The sequence below is a fragment of the Etheostoma cragini genome, chromosome 10 (assembly GCF_013103735.1).
Source record: "Etheostoma cragini isolate CJK2018 chromosome 10, CSU_Ecrag_1.0, whole genome shotgun sequence".
NCBI classification, from domain to species: domain Eukaryota; kingdom Metazoa; phylum Chordata; class Actinopteri; order Perciformes; family Percidae; genus Etheostoma; species Etheostoma cragini.
In genome coordinates this window covers 2,732,336-2,744,238 of record NC_048416.1, presented here as the reverse complement: position 1 = coordinate 2,744,238, position 11,903 = coordinate 2,732,336, and the positions used below count along the sequence as shown (strand labels likewise).

General features: G+C 38.6%; 1 protein-coding gene across 2 annotated transcripts in view; it reads left to right on the top strand.

Annotated features, from left to right (window-relative positions):
- Positions 1-439: 439 nt before the first annotated feature.
- Positions 440-11,903, top strand: part of LOC117952069 (gamma-aminobutyric acid receptor subunit alpha-2) — a 34,686-nt gene continuing 23,222 nt past the window's right edge. Inside the window, exons 1-4 of one of the 2 annotated variants that reach the window (XM_034884157.1) lie at positions 440-645; positions 1,064-1,169; positions 3,558-3,673; positions 10,230-10,297. In XM_034884157.1, coding sequence (XP_034740048.1) covers positions 1,099-1,169; positions 3,558-3,673; positions 10,230-10,297 — 255 coding nt within the window. In that variant the 5' untranslated portion in view covers positions 440-645; positions 1,064-1,098. Of the gene's footprint in view, positions 646-1,063; positions 1,170-2,300; positions 2,429-3,557; positions 3,674-10,229; positions 10,298-11,903 lie in introns of those variants that run through there. The other variant, XM_034884158.1, reaches the window with a different exon arrangement.

Here is an 11,903-nt window from a genome sequence, read left to right as displayed (position 1 = left end):
ATTTTTAGCCACTGGGGGGGGGGGGGGGGGGGGGGGGGGGGGGGGGGTATAGGCAGGCTGGGGGAACTCATATTATTATTAAAAAACCTCATAAAGTAATATTCTCATGATATCTTATCCATCAAACAATGTATACTGTCCATATATAAGGCTTCGGGAAGGAGGCTCAGTTGATACCAAACTATCTCTAGGACCCAGTACTTCTCCTCCTCAGTCTTTGTAGTTTTTGTGTCGAGACTGAGACGCTTCTTGCTTATCACGATTCACATCGAGCTTCTTTTTTTTTACCAGCTAAGGGGGGTGCTGAACAGGGCCATTTGAAGCGAGGATCATCTCTCACACAACTGCTGCTTTTTTCCATTTTTTAACTACTGTTCTTTTTTTTTCTTCTTTTTTTTAGCCTTTAGTCTATTTCAATTCTCTCCACATCACATTTTCTTTTGGAACACTAAGAAAGCCAATGCATGTGGTGCATGGTGCATACCTGCAGCTGGCTGGGACTATGATTTAGAAATGCTCGCATCTTTGTTCTCATGACACACTTGCACTCATCCAGTCTCATAAAAACAGCAAAGAGCGCTGATTTGTCTTTAACTTTTGCATCTTCGACGATTCAAGCTGCAGCAGGTACTTTCTGCTCTTGAGGTGAGTCTTTATTTCATCCAACCCCCCTCTAAGACACAAAGGAAACGCTTATTATTATTATTATTATTATTCATAAGAGATGCTCGAAAGCGTGGGAGAGGAACACATTTTCCAATATATCAGCCTATTGGTTATTTTCCAGCCTATGTTTGATTATAATGTAATCGTCTGATTTGTTGATACAGCTTCAGATCGGGGTACTGACTTGATCCAATATTTTAATAATACATAATGTCAGTGAGTGGAGGCGTGGGACGTGTCAGTGAATACTAATTGCTGTCAGTTGCGGTCTCTGCTGCTTTTTTTTTTTTTTTTCGCGTGTCGAAGCCAATCCCTAGAAATAATTATGGACTGCATGGGTCACATGTAAATCTTCTGTAATGTCACGCCGGTTCATTTGAGCCTCCATTCGTTCCAGCGGCTGTCCTGCTGTGGATAGGTGTCGAGGCAGCCATGTGGAGCAGAGAGAGCGCGCCTCTACTTCCCATCTGCCTGCTGGCGCTCACAGCTCTGTGGAAAACCAGGTGAGACTGTAGAATGGGAGATGCCTTGAAGCGATCATAATGTATGAGCTGTAATGTAGGCAAAAGGATCACTCACTGTGTGTCTCGGGGGAAAGACTGGAGATCTCCACTCATCAATCAGTGGGCACTCAATACGCAGGAGGCGAGGCAAATTTACCTCCTTCAGTATCCTGACCATAAAATGCATGCATGTGGGTAATTATTCAGTCATTATTCATCCTGCACGTGTAGCCTACAATTTCTCATACAGGCCTAAACAATCCATAGGCCTAATTTCCAAGGTTACTTGGTGTTACAAATGAGATGAGAGATATAGTACAATCGTGCCTAGATCTATAACAACATATTTGATCCTGTTTCAACAGCTTTTTTATTACATAGCCTAATATCTACAGCCAATATCAACCTTGAAATGTGATTTTGTGGCCAAATGTTTTTTTTTTCCCTCCAAGGAAATTAAAAGACAGGCTATATCTGAGGGCTTGTTCCTACTGTAAATTGGTAAGGAAATGTGTCTAACCTGCTTTGTACCTTCATTTTTACTAAGGCTGCAGCAACCCACTGTTTTATCAGCGGACATCTCACATTAGAACATCAGGTGTAAAGGTGACAGTTTAGGTCATTTGAGTGTGCACACTAGATGACAGTTGACAAAAGAAAGAAACGGTCAGTGAGCATTGAGAGGTAATTTAAAATAGGCCACTGAATCCAATCCACTCCGTCCCCCCTACCAATGTATAGGTTATACTGTAAATTCTGAACACGTCTGGGTGCCAAATTGTCCGTGAAGGCCTGAAGTGCTTGGCTGTAGGCCGGTTTCACAGCAGACATTTTGACTTGTCACAGTAATTAAAGCACAGGCGCAAATAATATATTTAATCGTCAGGATTCTGCTAGCTGCTTCGGTTTTTTGGGTCCTGGTGTTATTGAGCCAAATGCTGGCTCACCTTTTACACCAGAAAAGAGCAGAGCCATCATTAATGTTATTAGAAATACCTGTAGTACTTTTCCAACTTTTCAAAAGTAAAAAAAAATGGGAAGAACAAGAACCTCATACCCATATATAGTAGGTTAACGTCTGTTAAAAATTCAGCTAATTTAATTCACTATAGGCTACAAATTGCTGTTTAACTGCCGTGCAGCGCTAGCTAGCTACATCCGCGTTGCAGCCATTTTGCTACTGTTGTAGTGAAACTTGTAGGCTAATAATTCTGTCAGAAATTCAAGATTTTTCCAACTGTACAACAAGGAAGCTGGAGGTCTGTACAACATGCCATGAATACAGCAAAATTAACTTAAATGCATATGAGTATGTGTAACAGTTTTTGTATGTGTTGATGTAACGTTCATTAGTTAAGTGTCTTCAGAAAATAATAGCAATACAAGCTGCTTTTTGATAGCTAACGTTAGCTGGCTAACTTCACTCTTTCTAACAACCCCCTCCCTCCCGGTCTTGAAAAGTAGGCTGAGACAGCTAACGTTGCGTTAGCATGCTAAGGCTAATACAGAACAAAACTTGTTAGCATAACAGATGTGAATGAACGGTTAAGGGGATAAATGTGAAGGTTTACGTTAGCATTTCCTCCAACTAGCTAAGGATTCCTACACATGCTAATGCAAGTTTTGTGATTATAAGCGTACAGAGCCTAAAAATAGCTATGTTGGCTGTTGTGATATGGGTGTGATTTGCACTGTGGCAAAGTACTGTTGCTATGTCTGAGAACATAGGCCTACCGTTATTGAAATTAAGAAATAAAATATGGCTAGTCTATTAATGTTTTAACCATTAAAAGTAACCTAAATGTATCTAAAATCTTCTCTTATGATAGTTAGAATATGGCCAAACAGAAAATTCCCAAAAGTGTAAAATGATTAATATTGTATAACTATACATTCCAGGCTTAATGTGAAATATGGCCAGATTTTGCACCAGAGGTGTCGGCAGTGGTGAACATGTCGAGCTTCAACGTAGGACCTTATCTGAATTTATTTACCATGAATCTGTCTGATTACATTTGCATATTCAGTTTATATAGACCTAAGTGGTCCCCTAATACTGTATCTGAAGTCTCTTTTATATAGACCTTAGTGGTCTCCTAATGGTCTCTCTGAATGGCTCCAAGATCAGATGGCTCACAAATGTTCCTCCTTGAACTGGGTCATGCATGTGGTTGAGAAACAATGAGTTTATGTGCATCTGTGAGGGCATGTAGTAAGTCTCTGGCAGATCGTAATTACCCTTTTTTTTGCACCCCATACAGTAAATCAAGCCTCAGTAAGAACCAGAGTTATCAGTGTAAATACATTAAGATTGTAATCAAACAAAAAATTCCTGCTTGTGAAGTGTCCCTCAGCTGGTCATGTTGTTAATGTGTGTCCAACCGCTAGGTCAGTGAATGCTGATGCCACATCTGATGCCTTTAAAACAAACATCACCCTGTTCACACGGATCCTGGACAGCTTGCTGGATGGATATGACAACCGTCTACGGCCAGGTCTTGGAGGTAACAAAAGGATCTACTATCTTTGGAAGTACAGATTGGTATCATTTTACATCTTTACTTTTAAGATGATACTATCTAGCTCACGTTTTTTGACTGTTTTGAGCTCCTATTCATTATGAACAGCATGTGCCTTTTTGGGGTGGCTTATTTGATGTGAAAACTCTTTATTTAACATCTGATTTGTAGTACTGATAACCTTTGGCAACAATCCCCCTAAGAATAAACTGACAAACACACTCTGCGTACAAAACATTCAGGTTACATAACACTCACTCTCTTTCCTGGAAAGTCAAGGCAGCCAAAACTGGCCACATTTAACCCTGCGCAAAGCTATATTCTCGCTTGACTTTTTCCAGGAAAGATAAGTTTGTCTGTTGACGCTGTCAGATATAGAGGTCAGTGTTAGTTTGAAAATCTGAGTGGATCTGGATCTATCTAACACCCATCGACCCACTCCTTCTTAGATTTTATCTTGAAAAGGAGCAGTTTAAGTAATATGTAGCATTGAAAAGCGATTGATTTTGTTATGCATGGCCAGACCCAGAAATTGCAATATATATGGTTACGTACAGTATATGTAGGTCCCTTAGATGTGTACACGTTTTGTCATTAGCTATTGGTGCAATGGTTAGTGTTGTTTTAATGCTAAGCCACCAATTCTGCAAAGCCACCACTACCACTACACTCAAAATAGACAGAGAATGTCATGGATGTCCCCTAATTTTTATCTTTTTAAATTCCAAAAGCATTTTGTAGTACATTTTGTGTTCTACTTTGAATGAAAATTGCCATTAAAACATGAAGCATATGCTCTTTAGCCACATGTGTTTGTTTGTATATATACAGTTTATTATATATAGGCCTAAATGCAAACACATATACCGTACATACATTAATTATATTTAAATAATTGAATAATATATTTATCATTTGTGCATTGCTGTAATATAAAGCGTAAAATATATGTTTACATTCTGCTCAAATTAAGCCATTTATATTTGATTTTCCTGAGCTTTTGTGAGGTTTGATACATGTTGAGCTACATAAACACGACAGTCTTCCATATTTGCCTCTCTCTGCAGAGAGTGCATTTTGTGTCGTTGAGAATCACTTTCATTTTCTCTTGTGGCCTCTGTGCCTCTCCATCCTCTCCTCCATCCTCCATGTTTGGCATCTCATTTCCAGCTGGCCCCTCACCCCAAAAGCCGAGCTCCTCTCTCAGGATTTGGTTCCATTTGAAATTCAAATTCCTGGGGCCATCAGCCCAGTCCAGCAGCTGCCATATGGGGAACAGACCTCCTTTAGCTTGCCAGAGCTCAGCTTGTACAACTTGACCTACAGCAATGGTGCTGCTAGCTCATTTACTGTGTAGGAAAAGCATAAACGTTTGGACTACTACAACATAGTTGCTCAATGCACCCCTAGAAAATAAAAACAGAGTATGTTTCTGGACGTTTGTGATTTGGACCTGGTACTTTTGACAAGCTTTGTTGAAGTCCTATTCTAGATTATCCTCCAAAAAACAGCTCTGGAGAAATGATCCTTTTAAAGGTAGACATGGGGTAAATGAGTAAAACATAAATAAAGAATTCAAACATATATTAGACGCTTTTATCCAAGGTGTTTTACGGTACCATGATCTCGTACGTTTCTATCAGATTTGTCCCCGGCGGGAGCCAAACTGCCACACTTAAGGTGTAGTACCATACTGTACTCATTAATGTACACAGGGAGTACATCGTGGAGCAGAATCCAGTCTAAGAACAGAAACATGACATCCGATGGAGTTTTCCACATTGTAGACACATTAGATCTTTAAGTCTCATCTGTGGGAAAAACATGTTAACGTTTCACTGTGCCACGTTTTATAATGGCTGAAAAAGCGCCTCAGCACAGGTGCATGAGTGTGTTCACTCAGACACGCATTATATTCTGGGATACAGAGTCAGTCCTTTTGACAGCGTGCCACCCAAAAATAGGGCCTGAATTCCAATGTATCTAATATAAATACAGTATATACTTCCAATATTCAATATTTAGTTTACAGCATCTTTGCACCTTCATAGAGAACAGATTACTTACATGTGCTTTAGGAGCTTTATTGTCCTTTATGTCTGTATTTTGCTCTTCCACGTGATAATTCAAAGACATTTTTAAATCCCATCATTAAAAATTGCAATTAAAGACAGCTATTGGGCATGGACGAAATAACAGGAACACCGGTGTGATGTGCAATAAATCTACTTTAACAAGACCACACACTACAGCCTAAAAAAAACAACCTCTCAGCCACCGTTTCAGCCAAAATCAAATCAGTTGCAGTCTGTTACCATTAGATTGTACACAAAATGGTAGGTTTCCCGGTTGCTGTCGGTTATCGCGGTAAACAAGAGATGTGTGAGTTGAAACATTTTACCGCTCCCACTGATAATAAAATGATAAAGATTGCAAAAAGGAATCTAGGGCAAAGGTTTCTAAGACGAAGCCACATGTGCCCTTAGGGCTACTAGTAGGTTTCAGGGGAGAGAAAAAACAACTGTAATCATTTCAGGCTGCACATCTCTCTTGAATTTATTTATAGCAAATACAATACAACCACTAACCAGGCTATTACTGTCAGAAGCAAAATATGCTATTAGCTCTGATACAAAGCCTATAATGTCTGTGGACTAAATCGTTAGCCTAACTGGTTTAATCCAGCATTTCTTTTTTATACTTTTAATCTGTTTGGAAGCAATACCAAATGCAGCAATTGGTGTCTGTCACTTTAGCTGAAATCCAACCAGGTCGCAGAGAGGGAATCTAGAAGGCACAGTTGCTCCCACATCATCATAATGTGACTGCTAGGCAGCTCACTTCTGTTCATATTCACACTTCTGCTACTAATTTGTTTTTCATCAAAGACACGTAATCCATGTCTGGAAGCATAATTAAGAATGCAGTTTTGCATGGGAACGTTGTTAGTTTGCTAACACCTCCGTGTTTAAAAACGTAATTAAGAATGCTCTTCTCGGGCACCTAGATAGCTCAGTTGGTAGAGCGGGCACCCATATAAAGAGGTCTACACCTTGATCCAGCGGGCCTGGGTTCAACTCCCTTAGCTGTCCTGACAATAACGGCCTAAAAATGCCCGAAAAACATCTTTAAAAAAGAATGCAGTTTTTATTGTATGGGAACGTTGTTAGTTTGCTAACACTTGCTATCCGTGTTTCGAAATGTAATTAAGAATACAGTGTTGTTGAATGGGAGCGTTTTCTTGTTAATTTGCTAACACTTACTGTATCTGATTACTGATTAAAGGAGCTGTATACCACACTGCTTTCTTTGGTGTTATACAATATATATGTATATATGTGTATATATATATATATGTGTATGTACAGTATATACTGAATCTGTGTACATATATATGTATGAATATATGTGTCTGTGTATATAGAGTATATGTAAATATATGTGTGTATATATATACTGTATATATGAATATATATGTATAATACAGATTCATAATATATGTTAATTTTGGTATTTGTGTTTTGTGGAAGTAAAAGCAACAATGTTATTTGCTGTCTGTTATCAGTGTACTGACTGTTGTGTGTTACAGACTTTAGAATGAAACTGATATGAAAACTTGTATCATTGTATAAAGTTAAATGACTTCTACTTTGTCATGTACAGCACCTTGTACAACGTCGGTAGCTTTTTAAAGTGCTTTATAAATACATTTTGATTGATTGAAAGTTGCACACCTAATATTCTCTGTGGTGCTCTGATGGGTTTTCTCACTTCTTGCTGGATATTGTTACATTTATGTCTGCACCGTGGGTGACACTGTGTTGCCTTGTTGGTTGGATTCTGCTTGGATTGGCAGAGTCTTTAATCTTGGTGTCAAGATGATTCATGCGGTTTCAGGACCACAATTTCTGCTCGATCAGCACAAAAAGCTAGCAATGCTACACAGAAACATTACACACAACACTTTACCTGTACTGCAGTACATGACATCAGAGGTTAAAGACATTTCATCTTATGTCATTTGCCGATGCTGTTTATTTCCGTCCAAACTGGCAACAGTTAAGTTGACATTTAGATAGTTGCAGGGCGGGATGCATTATCCCATAACACAGACAGACCAATTAACCATGGGTCAGCAGGCCCATCGTACCATATGATTCAGATTATATGAAAAGCACATGTTTCTGTCTGTTCTTGCTGGATAAATGAACTTTAGGTATTTTCCTTGTTCCTAGAAGTAAGTGGTGTCCTGACATCCTCCGGCATTAAATGCACTTTGGACATTTTTAATAGTCACGGTCTTTCCTCGAGGGCTGTGCTTTTATAGGTTCGCTACCGTGAAGATGCATCATTTGTACAAAAATGGTTAGTTGTGTTCCAGTCACGCAGTGCACATGGACTGCAGTTGTGATTTTGGTTCTTTCCAGAGCTCTGTTTATTGTTTATTCATTTGGATTGTGATTTTTTTTTAATGATGGCTGTGATATATCCACACACAAGTGAATTCCCTGTAACACATTCAATAGGAATGTATCAATAATTATCGGAGAAATCAACAAATCGCAACCAAGAACACAACATGAGCAACGAAAGAGCAAACAGCGCTTCATAAAAGCAAAAAATGGTCAGTTCTCATTTAAATATGCAGAATAAATAAAAAACATAATTACATCGCCAATACAAAACGGTGCAGCAATGCTATGAAATATGTTACTTCTCTTAGTGATTTCTGTTAAAATGCACAAACAGTGAGAAAAAATGAATAACTTATGAATATATAATGCTCTGGGTAGATAAAAGCCTACCACAAGACAACTTCTTCTGCTTATTATTCACTGATGCAACTGTCTGGATACAGTCACGCAAATATTTTACTTATATACTGTATGTTACTGTGATCAAGTTAAAGTTTCAACAAACAATGACTTGTGTTTCGATCTCCTTGGCAACAACTGTGGCGATAATTGCATGTGTGTTTTTGGATCTCGCTTCTCTCTTTTTCTTTGGATTTTCACTTCTTTTTTAAGTTTCTTCATCTGTAGTCATCACTCTTTTCTTGGTTTGGTCGGCTGTAGTAACAGAATTACTAGTTACTCATAGTTAGTTAACATAGACCAGAATAAAATAGTACGCTTGTGTTGTCTTCTCGTCAACCCCAAAAAATGTTTTTTTTTCAAAATTATTATCGCTTTTTCCCACATTGTTGTCACTTTTTTAATGTTGTGGGTGCTTTCTTTTAATGTTTTTTCTTTCAATTCAAATATTTTCAATGTTGACATTTTCAGCCCTTATTTCGACGGCTCCCATTTTGTGACAACATTTATTTTAAAACTGAAAATGGCTCAAGTTGACCCGAGGACAACATGAGGGTTAAACAAGTTAAGGTGGTAGCTCTTGTATTGTGACCCTAGGTATAATATCACTTTTTGTATTGCACTGTGGGTTAATTTTGAGTATGACATTCGGACAACACAAGAAAATATCTAACACACCATGTAAAGGACTGTAAATGTTAACAATCTCAGACAAGGCCATTAAGAAGTTCACAGCACATTCCAATAATAAAATCATCAACTGATTTTTTTTTTCCCCCAAAGAAGAAGCAGTGCAGCACGACTGTGTTTCATGTGTGCCTCCACACAGAGCTTTTCTCTTCAAGTAAATCCAACTAATGGAGGCCTCTGTGAGCCACAGTAAAAACCTTATCATTTTAAATCAGCCGGGTTTACATGAATAAATCCACCTCGCTGGATGTCTTGCTAAATATATTGCACCATTACCTGGCAACCTACCACTTTCTTTTGATTGTATGTAAGAAATTATTTTCTTAATAAGTCCGGTAAGAGGGACTTGATTGGTGGCTCGCCGTGCCGTGCACAAGAGCACTTTATTGAGGATCAAACCTCTCTTTGGAGTGTATGTGAGATGCTGTTTTACCGTCTAGAGTAAAGCTTTTTGAACAAGCCGTGCATGAGATGGTTGAGCTTCAGTAATTATTAAAAGAGACAGAGTGTAGAAAAAGCAAATGGACCTGATGCAGCAGCACTGATGCACATAGCACATTACCACTTGAGAAGGAAGCATATGAGAGCTTTGCTTTTCCTATCGTGTCACATCAGTGTGAACATTTAGGACACATTTTATACGCTTATAAATCCTAGCTAACATGTCGCTGTGGCTCACTAAATCTAACCTTACAAGAGTTGCCTATGAATTGGCTTGCACAGGTTAGTGTAGTCTGTACACAAAATCATCTGATTGGCAAGAAATGCTTTTGGAAAGAAAGAAATATGTCATTCTTTGTGAGTCATTGGACGGTGTATAACCTTAAGATTTTTTTTTCAGTCTGGACACTCCTCCATTGTTGTCATTGGACAAAATCGCCCTAATAACATAACCTAATACTTGTTTTTTAAAAAGTAAACCTATTCTGGTAGAACCTCAAAATACAATTATGAACCTTAAAATGAGCATAATATGGGCGCTTTAATGTTGTTTTTACCCCTTTGGTGGTTTGATGCCATTGTTGTCTTTTTTCCAGACAGGATAACGGAGGTGAAGACAAACATCTACGTCACCAGCTTTGGACCAGTTTCAGACACTGACATGGTGAGAGCAGATATTGGTCACTTATTTATTGTGTTGAACTATTCACCCCCATCTTTGCTGCTGTGTAAACGGAACAACTCCACCCCAGAGGATCGACTTGTGTTCATACCATACTTTCAGGATGAAAAGATGCTTCTTTTGCTTTACTTTTAGTATCACTACGGCTTTCCGTCCTTTCATAATTGCATCATTTCCCTCTCTCTCTCTCCCTACTAGCACACACACACTGAAGTGGGGCGAGTTTTCCACACTTCAGCAGACTGTCTATTCATCTGACAATTGTCATCTTATAAATTATTAAAAGTCCTCCTTTTATTCAAGTCACGTCTCTTTATCCTGGGCTTTCCTGTTTATCATTCTGAAACATGCGCCTTCCCTCACATCATATCATGAGCATCCCTTTCTTTTATTCAAGACCCATTTTTCAAGTGATTGATATCGATTAAGCAGTCTTAATGGTGGGGTTCAATGCAGTGGCCTATGAAAGATATGCATATGTTATTTTTACGGAAGAAAAAGAACATTATAGAAAAATTAAACATAAGGCTGAACATGTATGATTTGTTGCAGGTTCTACTCTTGCCCAATCTGAAATATATTTTCCTCTAACATGATTGATTTATTCAGATACTGTAGAGCAATTCAGCTGATTGCTAAGGTGGCCTGCTTTATTGAATTTATAAGATTTGTAGGTCTGCTGCACGGAAAATGGAAGAAATAAAATTAGACGAAAACATAGAAGAAATGTACTGTATTTTGCTCCAAATCAGCATTAGCCAAACATAGATGTCAAAGGTATCTTTGAAATTAAATTAAGTTCTATAAAAGCTTTATAGTCCTCGGCTGCCGTTTTATGCAATGGTACATACTAGGTGTGGTCGGTGTAGTAACACTATGCCTTAAAGGATAATTCCACTTCATTGCAACTTGGACAGGGCAAGAATCACAAGCGGTGAGGCGATCTGACAGGTTTGATAGGCTACAGCATGTCTGGTGATGTTCTATGTTTTTCTTATTGTCAAGAAATCACATTAAAAAACAGAAATGTGTCTCTCAATACGTTGCAACTTCTCTGGCCAGCCTGTGGCACCAAGGCCTAAGCCCATTAGTTAATACCGAAGACTTAAAACCTTTAAAAACAGGTGACAGATATATAATTTCATGTTTTTTCAAAGGGTTAGTATTTTTCAGCAAACATTACTTAAACAGGAGGAAATAGTGACGGCACAGATTAATACACATTTGGACAGTTAATACTCATGTTTCCATCTAATTGTCAATTGAATATTAAGCAAACTGTTAAAGCGTTGCATAATAGAAAAGGCCAGTTAGAAGCGTTTTCATCAGATGCTTTAGAGCTTATAAACTAGACTTTTATCTGTTGATGTTACGCACCGTAGATTGCAAACCGGCTAAGATCTGTGGCTAAATGGAGAGAGGTAGCATTGTACAAGTTGCCCATCTGTGCAGAACTCAGGGTGGTGTCTTTTGGTGTCAGTAAGACAACCGTACACCGCTGTGTATATTCAGGCTGTTGAACTAATTTGTCAATTTCGCCAACGTGGCTGGGGCACAGGCTACAGCACACCTGTGTAGCGGACCAACT